We start from the raw sequence: 19,203 nt of genomic DNA, 5'->3' as shown, positions 1-19,203 counted from the left end.
GTCACCCACCACCGAGGGACACAGGCGATCTCCCCAGGGGCACCCACCCAACAAGGACTTCACACGTCACCTCTGCCCTAAGCGTGTCGTGATGGCTGCCTGCCTGCCTCGCATCTCAGGGGCCCGCGGCGGGGTCGCCCGCAATTGACGCGGGTGCACTGGGGGGACCCCGCCGGTTCCGAGGGTCGCGTTGAGGAAGCCCCCAGCCGCCATTTCTCGTCCCGACGCCTCAGCGCTAAGAGCAGCGTGCCGGCTATTCCAGCGCCGCTTGACGTCACGCCGCCCACCTGACACCGTGACAGCGGCGGCATTAAGCAGTGACAACCCCACAGGACCCTTTACTTTGCCCCACCAAGCTTCCGAGGACCCAGTCACCGACTTACCCTGCTCGGCGGCGGGCGCTGCCATCCTGCTGCCTCCTCCCCTCACTCGCGAGCTGATGCAACAGCGTACCCGGAAGCGTCGCCCCGCCCGCCATACGCTACTTCCGGCGCGAGCCCCGCGTCCCCATGGCAACGAGGGAACACCGCCCGCCCCCTCCCGCCCACAGCGCCTTCCCGCCCAGCCTCAGTGTTTACCGCAGCCCTCAGACCGACCGTAAAAGGGCTCCCCGGCTTACTGCGATGGTGTTGAAGGGCTCTTCCGACCAAAAGTATGATTCCACGATTCTATTCCCCTCAGACCCATCCCAGCCTCAGACAAAAAAAACCGCGGAGAGTCAAACCCAGCTTCTGCCTCAACCAGGCTTTTATTGCTATGCTTCAAACATAACATCTCTGAGAGCATACCGATACAGAACGAACACAATCGTTTCAGAACACAAAGCATCACGGCCCTCTCAGAAAGAGCCTTTGTTCCCGCTTCCTGGGCTCGAAGAGCGCGGTCCTGCCTCACACGAAGGGAAGCGTGAGCTGGAGCTCCTGGCTCTCAGGTGGGCATCTAGCACCCCAGTTCCATACCAGACAACTCAAAAGACCTTAGCGAGCTGCACAACCGGAGTCTGCGCCAATGCTGCCGCTGTTAAATCACTCCCAGCTCCCCCTGCAAAGGTGAGGAGGATATAAAGTCCGTGACACCACTTCTACTAGAAGTTGGTTGACGTCCCCATTTACAGGAAGTTTGTAGACACAGGTATGTACACAGTAGCACTTTAAAAGCTCATCATAAACATTAATCAGTAGCTTCTGCTTTACTTATAATGTTACTATTTTTTAGAGTGTTCAATATGTTATCATAAGCCTTAATATCTAGAGACCGTAACTCATCCAGTAACTTAATAATAGATTGCTTCTCTCCCAGGTGGTTTTTCCAGGAGAGAAGCATCTGATAAGATTGCTCTTCATTATTATTAGGAAAATCATAAATAATTTTATCAATTTCATTTTCATTCAGGAGAGTCCTCATAAGCTGTTTCCATTTCTTTAGTGGTACTTCCTTTATAAAGGTCGAGAAGCAATCTCTCAGTTCTGAAAGGATAGAACAGAACACACATCAGATTAGGTTTTAAAATGCAGGGTTTTTTTTCCATAGCTAACAGAATCACACAGAATCTCCAAGGTTGGAAGAGACCTCAAAGATCACCAAGTCCAACCTGCCACCACAGACCCCATGACTAAACCATGGCACCAAGTGCCACATCCAATCACATGCTTTCCCATGTACAGACCAAACAGCAGCAGCAAGGCCAAATTTGTCACACAAGTAGCAGGCCCATGAAAACTGGAGCAATTTCCAGAGTGGGGCTGATTGAATTTTGGCACTACAGAAAGATGCAAGAGTGAAATCCAGTAAAGGCAAAGCTTTTATTTGTGCAGTTTTAGGTGCCTGTTTAGCAGTTTCAGTGGAAGAGAAACAGAAATGGCATGAACAAGAGAATGAATGATCTCTTCTTTGCAGGGCCCAGTCAAGCACCTGTACAGACAGATGGGCACCATGAGCTTCTAAAAGGGGAAAAAGCCTCTCACTCTGGGCCATTTCCTTTGTTTCAAAAAGCATTCTTCAATAGGACACTAATTTCATAACATGGGAATATTCAAGAGAACTGAGCCTCTTACCCTCTCTGGACTGAGACAACTCCAGTGCAAAACCACCATGCATTGAAATAGAACAATTCACTACAGAGATTACAACTTCTCTTAAATCCAGTAATAAACCTGTTTCAGTGTACCTTACAATAAACTGAAAGCCTTGTAGCCCTACACAATATATATTAGCCTCCCTACACTGTTCTTTCAGTAAACTGAAGTCAAGTGGAAGAAAAAGAACAAATTCCAAGCACTGCCAGTTTATGGAACACTTACCTTTTCGAGAGAGATCTTTAACAATTATTTGGCACCGTGGTTCTTGTATCTGCAATACAAAGTGGGACTGTTACTCCAACGTATCAGAGGGCTTCCCTCATAATTACTCCTAAGATACTTGATAACTCACCCCCCAGAGCACACACACCCACAAAGGGGAAGGGGACTGATTCCACAGCACAACTGAGTATAGAAAACTGCATGCTGTAACAGCCATGCTACTAGCTCTGAAGAGAACCAACAGGGCCACACTTTCTATTGCAAAAACATCAGTTTCTGTGTAAACATTAAACAGGGAGATGAGAAAAACTAAGCAGATTAAACGAGGGACTCAAGTTTGCTTCCAAGACATAATTTTCCATCCTATTACATCTCTAAGGCAAAGCCTCCTCTTCCATGTTGTTCTACCTGAAAACAGCACCTATCACTCAAGGAACAGTTAAGGACTCAACTGAAATTACACGTGTCACAAGAAAAATATGATGATAATTTCACATATGCTTACCACACAAGTTGCTGGCACCCCACAACTTGGTAGGTTGGGCTGAGCAGTCTGATGGTGTGCAGGATTCTGCCCCGTTCTGGCTGGTAGCGAAGGCCGAGTGATCCTCTTCAAGCACCTTTCCACATGGCACCTCCAGACCCCGTGCAGGCAGGTGCCTCGCTCAGGAATGCTGTTTTCCTCTGGCAATATATTTTTTCCTTCTAAGTTAATGTTGAGTTGTGCTTGTTCCTCTGGGGTCTCACCAGCATTCTCACCCTCTGATTTGGCTGAGTTATTTGCCGGTGCCTTCACTTCTGGTAAGATGAGGCTTTCAGTACTGCCCTCAGGCTCCTACAAAGAATAAGAATACCTTTTAAAAGACATCTCACAGGTATGCTTTCTAAGACAGTTTGGAGAAAGACAACACAATACTTCAAGTCACCAGACACTAGAGATAACAGGAGAGTTACTAATTTGGCAAAGTTAAACACATGTAAGAGTTACAGTGTTTATATACCTAGAATTCAAGTGCTTTCAGAGCCTAAACTCTCTCCTTTGCTGGCTGTTCTGCTCCTGCTGGACTCTGGGGGCAAAGCACACTGGTGACCTTAAGGGAACTGTTCCTAATCTTTTCACAGGTGTATAGCACTGATTGCTTCTCCCCAGGTGTGGAAGGTGCATATTCCTCTTGATGCAGGAGGAAACTAAATTGCCTTGCTGCACCTGAGCTGACTGAACAGCAAGAAGGACCTGAAGCCTATCTTGTATTTGGGTGGATGCTGGCAGAGCCTTTGCCTAGTTGATAATGGCCTATCAGCTCCTTGCAAATGCACTAGCTTGGCCAGGTTTGACTGGATTAGCTTTCTGGCAGATTCACAAACTATAACCAGTTGAAAGAAGGCCAAGAACAACAGTACACATTGCATAGCTTTTGGGAGGGGACAGAGAGAAGAAAATGAGGACTGCACTGGTTTTAGCATTGACAATACATTAAACAAGTATATGCTAGTAAGTATGGCTCCATCTCATCAAGAACACAAGCACAAAGCAGGCCAGGATCCATCTAACATATATTAGTGCTATGAGGGGAAAGCTTGGGGATTTTTGTTTAAAGGTGGAAACAGTGTGAGGAGCAACTTCTCCCAATGAGACATGTTTAAGGCACAGTTCCTCCATGAAGTCACACCAGTGTGATTTGTTTGCTCAAGGTCCATGACCCATGTGTGACACCACCATGTCACCAACACATGTAAGCAGGGATGTGAGGGGAACCACCCTACTGTATTGGACATCATCCTTATTGAATCCACTTTAAGGCTGCAAACAGGTTAAACAAGTTGATCCTATTTATACAGGATAGTTCTTAAATAGCTAGATGAGTGACTGAGGGCACACAGCATGGCTGACTAATAGCTGCTCTGTTTTGGAATGAAATAAATTACAACTTTTTCTTAACAACATAAATTCACTAGTACTTTTTAAAGGACAGTGTCTTGGTGCCAGAACACCAGCTGTCAGGACTGCATCAGTGTAACACTCCTTAGTAGCATGAATGCTTGCAACTCAAGTCTGGGACAACTCACACCAGAGCTATGTGGCACTGTGTACTGACTTGTGACTGCATTATTCTGCTACCATTTTACTTAAAATGTTACATTTGCCTATTCCTATGCTACAGCATTTTGACCATGTTTTCTGTCATGTTTCTTCATCAGCTCCTACGAATACAGGAAGTGCTGTGAATCTGGCCGGGGTGTGAGGGAAGATACAACCCAACAAGAACCCAGGGGTGAGTCACGTATTTGAGGCACTTATGGACCTTAAAAGAGAGAAGAATAAGGTGACATTTTTCAAAGATCTTTTGATGCTGTTTCTTCAAGTATCTGTTGTAATTAAGACGTATTTAATTACACAAAATACCCAACTAGTAAGATTAGGTAAGAGCTCTCACACGAGGCAAGTAGTGCATGTGTTGGGTGAGGGTGACAAGAAAGGGAACAGGGAGGTACAAAATCCATCTGGATGGTTCTCAGCTCCTCAAGACATACACATGGTATCACCTATCATTAGCTACACCGGTAAAGACTGAGCTCATTTTTGCCTTTCCATACTGTTGGAAGTGTAGCTTCTAAACAGAGAAGCTAAAGCGCTAGTCTTTTATGTTATTGTGCAAAATATTCTTGCCTGAAGTGTATCATAAACAGTGTTTGACTACAGAAGGCCAGGGTGAATCTGGCTTTAGAGCGAAACATGTCAGCAGCCAGCCCTAGCTTGGCAAACCCTTTTCAGGAACATACTCCTGAACAAATACGCTCAGAACTTTGAACCCCAGGTCATGCAGAACTGTCTAGGACTAAGGCGTTGGACTGCCAGGTCCTGATCTGCACCTTGTGACATGAGCCCAAAAGCAGGAAGGAATATGCTTCACTTCCCTGGAGCAAGACAAGTCAGTCTTGTGAAAATAGGTAGTTAAAATACAAGGAAAGCTGGACCACCACCACAAAGGGAAGTAATAGCTGACTTTGGGGAATAAAGGCATGAAGCAGAAAAGGACTTATTGGATCAAGGCATCAATTTGAGACAGTTTGAGGCAAAAGCTTGCCGTTAGCCTAATTCTTCCACTTCCAAAGTATCCTGGCCACAGGTTCTGGAATGTTTCCAAGGGTAGTACTTGAAAGGCCAACCGCAGCAGACACCTGCTAATGAACACATCAGGCTGCTGCTAACATCTGGCCCTGTATGAATCAACTTGCTGCATCAGAAGAACACATCCTACCAGGTCAACAGCAAGACAAAAATCTGACAGCTGGGTACTAGGTACCAGCAAGCAATACAAGCCAAACTGAAACACTTGGTCCATCACATACTTACCAGACCTTTCTCTGGATCTTTAGCAGTTGAAACAGCTGGAAAACAAAATAAGTGTCTAAGAACCTTTCAGGAATTGCTGCAACTTATGTGTATTTGAATTCTCAAGATTTACATGTAGTGGAAAGCAAAGCTCTAACACAGACATTTTAGTTTCCTTGACCACCAACATATTTCGTGAGACCACCACCCCAGCTTCCATCAATGGCACAAAGACTCTGCTTTCATGCAGGAGTTGAAAAGCCCCCACTTAGTAAAATACAGGCCATGAGATGCAGTTTGGCTTTTAAAGCCACTTTTCCAAACTCCCTCCCCTCCAGCTTATACTTCTCAGCATTTTTGTGGGCTATGCAATACAAAAGAGAAGGCAGAAATTGTCTTTACTGAAATACAATCAGTAAGACAAATTTGAACAATATCAACACTCAGAAGTCAGAATAACATTATTCTAACTGAACTAGCTGTAAAAACACTTTAATATGCACTAGTGGAATGAAAAGTTTCTCAGGAAAACACTTCAATTCCCTAAAAATACAATCTGAGTTCACATAAAACTTTGCATTCTTGTTCAGAGGCTCAAACAGTGAAAGGGCAACAATAAAGCACTCCACAGGCACAGTGAAAAGTAGTTAATGACCCAGTTAGTCGCTGCTTCTTGCTCCATACATCTGATAGGATTAAGACAAGGTGTCTTTACAAGTGAAAATTCTTCTGGCAAAATTTGAGGTAACAAAAGACCAGACTAGGAATCTCAAAAAATCATGCAGGTAAGAAAGCTTCTGCTCACATTTCACCAGGGTCTTACCATAAATTAGTAGGGTGCCCACCAAAGACAACAGAAACTGGACACAGCCTGAACTTCTAGGAGAGTACAGGCTTAGTGGGCTAATGAGTATTAACTTCTCCACCCAGAAAAGTGAAGAACCTACTTTTAATGAATAGGGGATGTATGATGCAAGGAGCTACACATGTAAAGGGAAGGAAAATGCAGTAAGCAGGCCAGGAAGTCTCCAAATTCCAAGTACCTACAGCCAGGAATTTAGAATAAAAGCAGGCTGCATCCTGCAGCAATTTGAGACACCCACAGGGAATACACTTCTGTGGACTCTCCCTTTAATAAAGTTTTACAGGACTCATCTTTTGTGAGCACTGAGGCTCTAGTGACAGACCATTTTCCTTACACATCTGAGCTCACAAGCTTTTTCTCACTCTCGCAATGCAATGCAAGTAGGTCAAGAAGTCCTCCTAAGGGCCTCCTGCTAATCTAACTTTGAAGCAAAAGCATCTGCCAGCAAAATCAGAAAGATTGTGGTTAAAATTTATGCATTTTATTTAATGAACAAAACTAATTGGTTATATGGGAGTTACTTAATTGAATCATATAGCAAATGAACTAGAGCTTAAACAGATCACCTGTAAGGCAACAGAAACCCCAAGGACAGCCCCAGTGCAAGCTCTGCCTAGTTCAGAAAGTTTGTGGATAGTAATCAAACAGTTACCTTTATCACACCTCAGCTTTTGAATTATCAATAACAGCAACAAAACACCAATACCCAAACCAAGCCCAATAAACCAGACATGAAGTGTGCTTCCTGCAAAGGATAAAAGGAATAACATTAACACTGAAGCAGTCCCCAAACAAGATATTCTGAGCAGTGTGTCTTCCCTGCTGTCCTAGGGAACAGCCCAAGCTCAGCACCACTACAGCAACCCAGCCAGCTTGTCCTGGAACAGGTGCTGGGACTACCAGCTGACCTGAACATGCAAGTACTTGCCTGCACTGCACATCATTATCCTAAAGGCAGCAGGGGATTCTATGCAGAGCTACAAGACAACTTCTACAGGGCTTTCTGAAGGAACATTTAACAACAGGGAGATACAGGTGTGCAAGACAACAGGTGCTGCAGCACTGACAGCATAAGCTCCTGCTTTCTCTAGTCTGGCAGAAGCCAACTAGATTGTAGCAGCAGGGAAAGCCACTCCATATGCAGCTTCTCAGACACACTTGAAAGAAACCTTTGCATTGTTTCTAACTTCCAGTGTCACTACTGCAACTCTGGAAGGGCAATATGTGTAGCTTTTTACCAAGTGAAATTTAACATGGTTTGGCACTCCAACCCCTTCAGAACCTGTCTTTAGCAAGTAATTCCCAGACCAAACTACAGAAGCTCTTAACCATACTACAACAGTTCAAAGCCCTTGTTTTACAGACTGTTCTGGTGTTACATGCCTGAAGGCACAGACCCAACAAACCAAGCTGAATGGTACTTGTGTGTACAAGACCTTGCTCAGGTAAGCCACATCTGAGGTCCGTGGTAGCATTGCAATTCTGGACAATTTCTTTCCCTTCTGGACACCTGAAGTGGAGCACAACACAAGGTTGGATTAATGATTCTGGAATAATATGCAACTCTGCCCAGGCAATGGGGTTTTTTTTTTGACCAGAGCTCAGAGGCAAGAGGAGAACATCCACAAAGAGATAACTCATCTTTAAATAACTCAAGATAGCACAAGTAGAAGCAAAGCAGATAAGATCATACATGTTAGCCTCTAAGTGGCAGGGCAAACACACTACAGAGCAGATGCATTATTCATGCACATATTAGTTTCCTTCAACAGGTGAATCTACCTCCTGAAGTGTTAGACTTGGCTGCTACAAAGCCCATTGAAGTCTGTACATGGAGAAGTACTCATCTGAAGACAACGAAAGCGTAAGCTTAGAGCCATAGGCAACAAGCACAACAATACCAAAATCTGCACCTTTCTAGGTCTCAACCTCATGTATTTTGACACCTAAAATTTAGATGCATGAATAATGCAATTTAGCTTCAGGGCAATTTTTTACAGCTTAATAACATGTGGTAGACATTGGCACCGATTAGGCCACAGCTCTGACATTCCCTAGAAGGGAAAGCATCACAAATTCAAACTTACATTGTACTGCACCTCTGACATATTTCACAGCCCTCGGCAGGGCAGAAGTACCCTTGTCTGCACTGGCACTCAGTATCACGCGTCACAGTACAGGGTCTCAAAACTACTTGATCTAAAAAACAAAACAGAAGTTAGGGTTGTGGCTCTCTACAACTGTGTGAAAATTATACTCAGGCCATAAAGGCAATCTAAGTTCAATATTCTCAATAACTGAAAGTGGAAAAAAAAAAACCCAAACAGTGGAACAGGCATTCCACATCAAGAGGGAAAAGGCTTAAGGTTTCACCACACTTGTGTTTGGTACCATCTTTGCACTCCCTGCATGGCAAGCATCCTTCCAGGCCGTTCTCATGGGCAGTAAAAGTCTCTCCTTCCATGCAAGGGGCACATCTTCCTCTTGAATTTGGAGTACTGCAGTGCTCAGCAACATATGTACCTGTGGAAGAGAAGAGCCAGCAGCAGCCTCACGGGGTTGTTAAAGCATAACAGGATGTTGCAGCACAAACCCATTTTTGGTAGAGGCTCAACCCCTGCTCATGAGTGAACTGTGCACACAGGAGCCAAAAGGCACAGCAGGGTCAGGAGGTTTGCAGCACCGACAGGGAGCAGAGGTAAACATGGCATCCAGCCAGGCCTCTGCGGATGGCACCAGGGATGTGTGTGACTCATCACAGCAGCACAGGGTCACCCAAGCGGCCAGCGCCATCTCCTCTGAAGGGGCCCAGTGAGAGCTTCTTGTAACCTCTCTTCTTTGCCTGAGCTATCTCTAAATAAACCCTAAAGCCCTCCACTACTAAGGCCAGGGTGCTTCTTGGCACAGAACTTGTGAACTCCGTACACGTTGAAGAATGAGGGGAGGGCAAAGGCAAACCACAATTTTACCTACAGCAGCAGAAATACCAGAATTCCCCTAAGGCTGTTCTTGGTGCTAACTAAAGTGGTTTTTCAGGTTTTTTGTTTTTTTGAAAAGCTGCCACCACCCCCCAACTTTGAACACCTCATCATCAACAGCGGCAGAAGTTTCCTGGCTTGCCGCCAAGCCATGTCTCCCAGTCATCACCTAGTGCGCAAAGGGCTCTCTCTTCAAAATGGAGCGTGGCCTTAGCACCGAGCAGCCACCACAGCTCCCGCCAGGCTTATGCTTTCACTGGGTGCAGCATAAACCCCAGGAATGAGACAGTCACCTCCACAGGGAAAAAAGCCATGGCTCTCATCAGCTGTCACTGCCCGAAGTCTTTCTTACCTGCTGGACAAAGCAGGCAGCAGCGACTGTCATGGAAGTATTGTCCGTGTCCGCAGTACTCTACTGTGGCTCCAGTCATCATCAGCAGCATAACCTACCAGCGGAGACAAACCAGTGTTGAAATGATCCATCCTCCCAGGATGCGATAACCATCTCTGAGAGATGTTCATGCAAAGACTTGGAAACACATTCAGAAGTTCTTGGGAAGCCACAAAGGAAACCCTAACTAATTTCTGCTAAGCGTGCCGCTCACAGCCCTAATTATCATCACAAAGCCGGGGTGAGAGCAGCAGCTGATGGGTTTTAGGCAACTACCGCCCTAGACTGACTCCATTTTATACTTCATTTTCTTTTCACAAATTCACTATAGTTGCACTTCAGAGGCAGAAGCTTCTGCCTGATGAAAGAAGAAACTTGCTTCAACTTTATCTTTTTAATTCAGGGGGCTAGTGTTGTATTTTCCCTAAAAAAAAAAACCACGGAGAAAACGCCCCAGAGACCTCATCCAGCATTTCTCGCTCGAAAGGCAAGCGGTTGAGTCACTAACAAGGACAGCTTACTGTAGCCACAGGACCACTGGAAAGTGGCATGGTTTTCTTTTTCCTAAACGACCCTTGGGCCAGCCTCAGGCAGCGCGGGGTGCCCGGCGGCTAGACTGGGGAGGGCAGAGACCGCAGGTACCGGCCCAGGTACAGCCCTCACTCGCAGCACACACGCGAGAAAGCGGTAAGGTGGGTGGGGGTAAGGGGCGGCCGTGGGGCTCCGTGTCGTTAGCGAACAATCCCTCGGCTGAAAGCGAAAGGTCCCATCCTCCGGCTCCGCTCTTTCGACTCCGCGCATGGGACCGAAAGCCTTGCCGGTAATGGCGCAGCTAAGGAGACCTCCGGTCTCACAGTTAGACAACGTGACAACTGTTAGAGTTCACTTCTGACTCTCAATTTTCTTCTTCCCGAGGAGAGAAGGAAAGGCAACAGCGAATACGCTAGGCGGACTCGAAAGAGACGCTACCTGCCTCCACATACCCCCAACTCAGGGGGCCCTCACCAAACCGGGGCTGGATTCCCCCCCCCCCCCGACTGCTGCGCTTCCTTACACCTTTTCGGCTTAAGAAAATCGTATTAGCTCAGGATTACCGAAACAACGCGGGGGAAAGAAAAAAAAAAAAAAAGAAAGTTAATGGAAGTATTTAAAGTTTCGGGGAGACGGAAAGACAATTCCCCAAGGCTGCTCCACGCGGGACTTAAAGACTTCTTCCCCTGACGCGACGAGCAGGCGGCGGACGAGGCCACATGCACCCCAACACTTACCAGCAGCAGCCGTCCGACTCCCAAAGCCATGCCCGCGACGGCCCCACTGCGCGCGTTGCACCGTCTGCTCTCCGGGCACCTTCCCGGGGCGGGGCTGCCGCCGCTTTATCCGCCCCCGGGGTGGGGCCGCCCGCCGCTTTATGCGCCCCCGCCCCTCCGGGGCCTTTGGAAAGTGAAACGGGACAGGTAAATGGCGTGTGCCGTGCTGGCAGATGCCCATGCAGGCCACACCACGTCGTGTTACGACACGCCTCGTACCAGGCTCTGCTCCTATGGAGAGCAGGATCAGCCCATGTCAGGAAATGACTCGGTGCGGTCTCCTCGCCCAGACCTCACGTGTTGGTGTTGAGGGGCTGCCAGCTTACCGCGAAAAGAAGGGATAGGGAATTGGAGCTGGGTTTTTCTGTTGTTCTTGGTTTGGTGTGGTGGTGGTTTTGTTTGTTTGTGTTTGTTGTTGTTTGGGTTTTTTTTCTTGGGTTTTTTTTCTTTGGTTTTGGTGTTTTGGTTTGGGTTTGGTTTGGGTTTTTGTTTGGTTTGGTGTGTTTTTGTTTTGGGGTTTGTTTGGGGTTTTTTTGTACCTAGGTTTTCTGAAGTCTTAAAAGGACTCTCAACTTTCTCAGCAGCAGCTATTCCTTCTAGAAAGGTACCACTTCTGGCCACGGTTTTCCTCAAGAATACCTTTCATTGTCTATGTACACCTTACTGACAAGTAGAAACATATGCCTTCAGGTGTAGAAATTGGATTAAAATTAATGACAGGAGGACTTACTCTGTGTCCCTGTGGTAGCAGTAGTGCATGCTGGAAATTCCTCCTGTGCAGTGGTGTAATTACCTTATGCAGGTTAATAATTTCTTTCACTAGACTGCTCCTCTCATGGTAGGAGCACAAGTCCCAGTGCAGCCCCTGTGGGTGCCCAGTTTGGTAATCCAAAAAATTTCCAGTATTTGTTTTTCAGTAGCTACTGAAGGCTTCCTGACAGCACTGCTACTCTGGGGGCTCAGGTGGGGTTGATCATGCAGTTATATACTCATACTAACTCTTTCTCAAATCCTGAATGCATTTGTACCCAAGAGCAACTGTAGTATGTGGTCCCAGAGTGGGTGCATGATGGGGGAGGTTGTGCTGACAGGTCAGGGATGTGCTAACTTGCTGAAGCATTCACAGAGAGGTGGAGATAGGACATAGGCAGATGTGTCCATGCAGAATTAGGAGCTAACCCTTTCAGGGTGCATGCAGGACTCTGCCTGGCCAGACAAGTATGGTTAGCAGCTTGGCATTCCTTTACAGCCAGGGGAAACCCCCTCTCTGTGTTTTATATCACACATGGAACATGCCAGGACTTCCTCAGAAAGAAGTGACTAGGATGACATTCTTCAAAAAGGCACCCCAAACCCCATCTGCATCCACAATGTTAACATTCTCCAAGGATGAAGTATTCTCTGATTTTCTGGAGACTTTTGCTAATAGCAAAGCCACTCTCAGTTTTTGTTATTTGAGATCTCTTTCTTGAATATCTGCTTCCAGATGCCAGCTCTTACCCTGTCTGTTCATGTCAGGAAGCTGCAGTTCCCTTCATGGAACTATCTTTTCTCTATCATCAAGTTACTTCCCTAACAAAAATGTTTCCCAAGTCCAAGACAAGTCTGTACATTTACATGTGCAACGAAAACCAAGGAACCACTTTTCTTGCTATTTTGAGGAAATTGCTAAAACTAGAAGGCAGAAGGATATCAAAATGCTGTTGCTGAGGCCTATGTCTGAGATTCTTTAAGGCCTTTCCCAGTAGCTTCTCCTCTAACAAGCACATCCCAAAGAGTTTTGATGCTATAAGACACAAAAGCGAGTTCAAACACACCAATAATCCGTCAGGTAGACTGCCACTGAAAGTTGTGTGTAGTTTTATTTCAACATACCAAGCACAAACAAGTTTCCCCTAACTGGGGAATATGACAAGGAATGTACTTAAAAATTTGGAAACATTTACATTGAAAGATAGCCCAGACTGGCACCACCACTAAGTGTTTTAAGGCTGTATATATAGCAGTACTTACCACTTGGAACTACTTCAGGCCAGAAAAGAAAGGCTTAGTATTGTCCGCAGTCTACCGAAAATATTGCAAATCTTTAAAAAATGGTGTAAAATAGGAAGACTATTAACAGAGTTGAACAATGCAGTGGCAAAACCCTTCCTCCTTCCTGACCTTTTGACAATAAATGTGCCTACGACCGAACACAGGTACACCTCTACCCTCCTGTCCTCCTCACCTACCCTGGGGCAGTGGGCTCCCCACCTACAACGCTAGTGTGAGATACTACAAACCAGCCATACAGCAAAGAATAACGATAATAAGTGACCAGGACCTAGGAGCAGGCGTGTCCGACGTGACCCTCGATGGGCGCAATGCAGGACAACCCTCCGGCTCCAAAACCCAGCGAGGAGCTTTTGCTGAATACTTCCCATTTCCTAAAAAGGAATGGCTGTAGGAAATTGTGCATATTTACAGTTCCCGTGGAATGGAAAATAAAACACATCCTGAGGCCCCGGGCTGTGTGCGCTGACCAAACAGATCATGACTAAATACCCCAGGGGTGGATTTTTTGGACCAAGAATGCTCCTTCCCATAATTAAAGGCAGCTGGACAGGCACCGTGGACGTCAGTTCTTTACAGCTCCCTAACTGCGCTCCCTCCCTCGCAGAGCTGTGACCCAGGCCCCTGTGGCCTTTCCAAGACGCCAGGTTTCTATCGTGTTGGGGGTACCAATACTGCTGGGTAGTTATTAGTTGCATGGTAAAATGACAAAACATAGAAAACAAATTGCACAATTAAAGCTACATTTGGCTTCAGCGTTAAGGCCCATACAGGTTAAGAGGTCCTTGAAGATGTACATGTAAAAGGCAAAAATGACATAATCTGCCGGAACGAAGTTTTGCAGGTTCCCAGGTCCCTTTTTCACCTCGGTTCTCATCTTTCTTCCACCTCTGCCGTGTTGGTTCTAAAGTGCTTTGGTGCCTCGCTGGGCTCCTTGCGCGAGTGGCCCCCCTCCTGCAGCCAGGAATCGTTATTGCCGCCAAAGGTAGTGACTTTATTTGAAGACATAATTAATGAATAGTTGACACGTAAGAAAGATGCAGAGGAGAAACCAACAACGAGAGTCCAGGAGGAAGCTTTCAGAAGAGACCTTCCTGTGGAAGGGCTTTTTGTTCAGAGCACTGAGGTTTCTGGAAAGAAAGCAGCGTGTTTATTTGCGTGTCAGAGGAGCGTGTGGGTTTCCACCTGTGCACATAGCTAGAGCTTCCACACCAGGAGGGATCCCTGACCTTCTGAGACTCCCTCAGAGTGCAGTACTCTGCCCCACACACTTTACCTCCCCTCTTTTGAATCAAAGGATGAGCACCTCTGACTGCTGCTGGCTCAGCAGAGCATGCTGGCTGGCATGAGATGGTGTAAGGGCACAAATACCAAGAAATCCCTTCATCTACTCACAAACCCATGCCCTAACTTTCCCAAAGAACTCCCCCCAGGCACTGCTGAGAGCAGGAGAGAAGAGCTAAAGCCAAAACACCAATGGCTCCAGCATCAGGACCTGGCGAGCCTCATGTGAGCTCACCCCGCTGTAGCCTAGGTAGAGCTGGACAATACTCCTCATGCAAAGAGGAATCAGCAACAGCAGATGAAACAGTTAATAGCTCCCCAGAGGAGTCTGCGGGACAAAGCCCTTTGCCAGCAGTAGGTTAAACAGGTATGCTCACTGCTTCCTTCAGGTGGCAACTAGCAATTTAGACAAAAGGTGGGAATTCAGTGCTTGTCACCCATGAAGTTGTTTTCATACCACATGTCTGCACACCTGCACCTCTGCAGCAAACTGAGTAAACTCCTGACACCCTTGCTGAGAAGGTAGAGCCCAACCCCTCTTGCCTAGCAGAGACTTGATAGCCAGGCTCTGGCCCAGCCCCTCCCATCTTCTGCAGCTGTTTTGCAGTTGGGAGTGCCAAGAGATTCTCAGCATGCCCAGGTGATGCTTTTTGCTCCATAAAAAGAGTCTTGAGAGGAAGAGATTTCCTCTCTGTTCCAAGTAGGGGCTGTATTAAGAGGTTAGCTATCGAAACAGTTGTTAACTGCACACCCACAGCTGATAAAGATGTGCCAAAAGCTGCAGTGGAGGAGTCAAACACCACAAGCTATTTTTTGGCCCATTAGAGCATTAATTTGATGAGAGAAGATGGTTACCTGTGTATGTCCTGTTGGGCTCTCTGCAGGGACAAAACAGCCGAATGGATTTCCTTCAGGTGATTCATTTCTTTCCCACACTGAGCACACAGACTTTCAAACCCTGCAGCAAAGGATTGAAGGACATTATGTTTTATACCATCTCTGATGGGGGGGGATGAAACACAAACCTGGTTCACCCAGTCAAGTGCCTGGCTGTGATCAAATTGTCACACCCAGGAGGGCCACTTTCAGCAGGCAACATGGGGAGAAGGACACAGGAACAGAATCTTCCACCCTGAAGACCCAGCTCAATGGAATGGATCTCGTGACACTGGCCTGGGGCCCCTTCTTGAGGGCAATATTGTCAAGAAGCAATTTTTGTAGCATGATCCCCAGCAGAGGGGAGGGAAATAGAGTGCTGGCACCTGCCCTCATCTCTGAAATGTTCAAAGTCACCTTCAACAAAAGCAGAGAAAACAGAATAAGAAGAGAAGCCTGTTCCGTTTGTGCCAACCTGTTTGAGCCAAGATTTTGGAAACGCTTGTTGGCAAGGATAGTGTAAGGCAGAAAGAGCAGTACACAGGGAGAGCAGGAAAGCCAAATGTTGTCTGTGTTTGCCTGTGGGCCCATGCTATTACCTAGCCTGGGAAATTTCCCCGAGCTGGCACAGGGAATAAAGAACCGAGGGAGGGATATTAAAGCCTGACCAGTGATACCCAAATACTTGCCATCATCATCTGAGAGCTCCTGCACTGACTCTGGCGTCGAACAGCTGCTCTCCGTGTTCTGGCTGTGGTTGGATGGTTGATCACTGGTTTTGCGGCGCCTGCAGTCTTTGGCAGACCTCTGGATATAACAGGGATCAAAAGAGACTCAGTCACTGACAAAATGCATCTCTTGTATTTGTCTTTAAACAAAATATTCAGGATGCTGGGGTATCTGTGAGATTGCAAAGTCTGGGTGCTTTCTCAGCAAGAGTAGTTGGACTCCCAGCAGTTACTTAAAGTTATTGCACATGTGGCCCATAGAGAAGCATTTCCTTAGATGGTACCATCCAAAGTATTGTTGTTGTAGCTTTCGCTGACACATATTAATGATGAACTTCACAGTTCTTTGGCTGAGTTGCATATCCAACCACATGTACGTAAGAGAAAGGATGAAAAGAAGAATAACTTAGAATCAAAGTTCCCAAGGAAGCTCTTTCAGAAGGTGCCTGAAAGGGTTAAATATCACAAAACTTTTATGCCTGATTTCTTCATGCACTTTAGAAAGTTTCTCCCTGCCTCTCAGATGGGTGAGCCAAACACACTGGTTCCCACTTCTCACTGGAGGGTCTGAAAAGGAGTTCTGAACCTCAACTTTCCTATTGCTTTAGAGACATTCAGATTTGGAGTACTACAGAAGAAAAGTTTGTGGCATGTAATAAGATAGGAGTTCTTCAGTCTTATACAGGTTATATCCAGCTAGGTCAGCAGCTCTACACTTACAGAGCATTTTATGAATGACATAGATTACTCCAAGAAAGAATGCAATGAAGTAAGGCACTATCACCTCCATTTAAAGGAAAGGATGGAGAGAGATTTCTTGTTAGGGAAGAAGTGATAAAAACAGATGGCAAAGACTGAAATTTCAGGATCTCAGTTGTGTATTCCAGAACCTTGCTCACACCCTCGCTGTGGGAAGTTTTCTGCTTTGGAAACACCAAACAGTGAAATTCAACTCAACCATGTGCAAAAGCCAGTATGAGTGTTACTGTCACTAAGACTGGGTGGAAGAAAAATGCCCAAACCAATAGGATACGTCAACCCAAATTTTTTATTTGGAGTTAATGATAACCTGAAAGAAACCTTCCAGCCTTTGCTGTGCTTACAGGAGAAGGCTGCCAGAAAAGGGCTGTGTATCTAAACAATCATAAAGAACATTCAGTTCCCCAAAAGAGGCTTTTTACCTTGTGCAGTGCAATTTGATTGTTGATGCACATTGTTTTGTGGTTCGTCATCCTGGTGGATAAGTGTCTTTCCATCGTCTGGAGTATCCCATTCTTCTCAAATTGGGCAATGTCATTCAAAGGATCCCAAGGTCTTAAACTTTGGAGACCAAATGAGAAACCATCAGAAAAGCAAGAATTCCACACCAGCTGTGATAAAGCAATGCATTGGGGTAGGTATTTACCCCTGACAGGAACCTGAGCTTCCACAGATGCAGTGTAAGGAGTAACAGATACTTCCCTCTACATTCCCAGCTCCTAGCAGTAAATGAGGGGGCTTGTCTCCAGAGCCTTCACCCTTCTTGCCAGGAGAGGAGAGCAGAGTAGTCAACTCTGCTCACACAGTGCAGAAAACCTCTGCTCAGTAACTCCACACCTGGTTGCAACAACAGGGACCTATACCAATGGTACAACAGATCTGTGACTACTGAGCCCTCACTTCCAGCTATTCCAAATCAGTGCCAGGAACTTGTATTCTGACAGTGACAGCCGGCTGAGGGCACAGTCTGGGGAAGGGTAGGGCCCAAATTACAGGTCTGTGACCTTGTCTGCACCCCTGGGGACTCAAGCAGTGAGCTCTGGTCATGACCTCCAGCCCACCACTCACTCCTCATATTTGTAGTGCCATTCATTGGTCGCGGCGTCGTGCCGGAAGAGCAGCGGTTTCCACTCGGTGCCATTCTCCCTCCGCTCTCGGGCAGCATTCCTCTGCTCCTCTTCCAGCACAAATTTCTCCTGCGTCGCCTTGTGTTGATCACCTTTGTTTATTGCACTGGTAACGTGCTGCCAGAGCCTGGGAATAAACAGGGAAGCAAGTTAAACCACCTTAAACCCAACAATGTGTTTTGCCAGCAGGAACCTCTGAGCAGAGCTTTCCAGGTCTGTTGACAGTCCAGAGGAAGTGTAACAGGATTGCTCAGCCCCAGTGTCAGCTTGTGAATTAAAGGAACATTAGGAGAATGGCAATACTGAGTGCTGTATGCATGACCAGCTGAAGAACAAGGGACATTCCCCTTAGATAACATCACCCACAATATTCAGTACAATCTCCAGAGCTGTCTGTGTGAGCTATAGGGCAGTTATGCTCAATTCACTGAGGGCAGTGGCCTTTTCAGGTGATTGATGGAGAATCTGTTATCTTCCTCATGCTTTCAATCATTTATGTTTAGGAGCCTTTGTGTTAAATGTCTCTCCCTGAAACAAAGGCTTTACATTTAAAGTTTAGAAGCACTGCAAAAGGAATTCATGAGCATGGCTGGCAGGTGCCCATTGCAATGCTGTACTTCTGTAGGGGACCAGCAACCAGCTCTGCAGGAAGCTGATTCAGTTTGGAAGAAGTCAACATGTACTTGTGCTCACAAACTCACACTTGTTTTCTGCTGCTGAAAGATACATGACCTGCCCAGGCTGTCTCACTGAGCCTTTGCCTGCCCGGCTTTTGCAACAGAAAAATCATTACTTTTTAAAAACTAAAGCCAAGCTGTGATAGACCTCTCCACAGTTCCTCTCATCAGAGTAGTCTGATCTTCACTTCTGAGATGGGCAGCTAGCCCTCCCAAAACATTACTGAGTGATTTAGTGGCTACAGTAGGCCCTGGACATCCAGGCTGTTCCAGTATTCCGAGCTCCACAAAGCACCAGTCCTCCACTTAGAAGAGAAATGCATTACTGCATTTAATTTGAAGCTTGCTGTGAAGCTCTTAATTGAAAAGAGACACCAATGCTTTCACTGTGCTTCTATCACCTTATGTTATCACAACACTTCCAAAACAGCAGCCTCTTAATTAACTGAAGTCAGAGGAACACTTTCCTGTCCTTTTTGCACGCCACTCCCATTTTTCCTGTGTATGAATCTTTTCTCTCAAAAA

General features: G+C 46.3%; 3 protein-coding genes across 10 annotated transcripts in view; all 3 read right to left on the bottom strand.

Annotated features, from left to right (window-relative positions):
* The window catches only part of CARS1 (cysteinyl-tRNA synthetase 1), a 35,167-nt gene extending 34,712 nt beyond the window's left edge, over positions 1-455 (bottom strand). For 3 of the 4 annotated variants that reach the window (XR_010988559.1, XR_010988560.1, XM_068148306.1), the window contains exon 1: positions 384-454. Coding sequence is in view for 2 of the 4 variants with exons in the window: in XM_068148306.1 (XP_068004407.1) it covers positions 384-408 (25 nt within the window). In the remaining 2 variants the exon portion in view is untranslated. Of the gene's footprint in view, positions 1-383 lie in introns of all 4 variants that reach the window. The other variant, XM_068148307.1, reaches the window with a different exon arrangement.
* Positions 456-729: 274 nt separating this feature from the next.
* On the bottom strand, positions 730-11,293 carry LOC137446038 (tumor necrosis factor receptor superfamily member 10A-like). The gene is made up of 10 exons (XM_068148302.1): positions 11,137-11,293; positions 9,830-9,923; positions 8,891-9,022; positions 8,587-8,698; positions 7,936-8,009; positions 7,152-7,244; positions 5,656-5,690; positions 2,806-3,135; positions 2,301-2,349; positions 730-1,466 (listed from the first exon to the last, which is right to left on the bottom strand). The coding sequence occupies exons 1-10, from the start codon at positions 11,164-11,166 to the stop codon at positions 1,171-1,173; spliced, it is 1,245 nt and encodes a 414-aa protein (XP_068004403.1). The 5' UTR covers positions 11,167-11,293; the 3' UTR covers positions 730-1,170.
* Positions 11,294-13,018: 1,725 nt separating this feature from the next.
* OSBPL5 (oxysterol binding protein like 5) overlaps positions 13,019-19,203 on the bottom strand; it is a 129,035-nt gene continuing 122,850 nt past the window's right edge. For all 5 annotated transcript variants that reach the window (XM_068148298.1, XM_068148300.1, XM_068148301.1 and 2 more), the window contains exons 18-22: positions 17,943-18,128; positions 17,297-17,435; positions 16,077-16,194; positions 15,367-15,469; positions 13,019-14,357 (exon numbers count right to left, since the gene is read on the bottom strand). In XM_068148298.1, the coding sequence (XP_068004399.1) occupies positions 14,222-14,357; positions 15,367-15,469; positions 16,077-16,194; positions 17,297-17,435; positions 17,943-18,128 (682 nt within the window). In that variant the 3' untranslated portion in view covers positions 13,019-14,221. The remainder of the gene's footprint in view (positions 14,358-15,366; positions 15,470-16,076; positions 16,195-17,296; positions 17,436-17,942; positions 18,129-19,203) is intronic.

This window comes from Melanerpes formicivorus, unplaced genomic scaffold (assembly GCF_026170545.1).
Source record: "Melanerpes formicivorus ecotype bairdi unplaced genomic scaffold, bMelFor1.0.p_v2 SCAF_16, whole genome shotgun sequence".
In the NCBI taxonomy this organism is placed as follows: Eukaryota; Metazoa; Chordata; class Aves; order Piciformes; family Picidae; genus Melanerpes; species Melanerpes formicivorus.
The sequence above is the reverse complement of the archived record's forward strand: the minus strand, read 5'-3'. Positions and strand labels throughout refer to the sequence as shown.

Excerpts from the sequence above, each read along its gene's own strand:
- LOC137446038 (XM_068148302.1), bottom strand. The coding sequence starts at position 11,166 with ATGGCTTTGGGAGTCGGACGGCTGCTGCTG. Across the intron at positions 9,023-9,829 it reads CTGCCTGCTTTGTCCAGCAG|GTACATATGTTGCTGAGCAC; the intron begins GTAAGAAAGACT and ends TCTCTTCCACAG. Across the intron at positions 7,245-7,935 it reads ATGTGGCTTACCTGAGCAAG|GAAGCACACTTCATGTCTGG; the intron begins GTCTTGTACACA and ends TATCCTTTGCAG.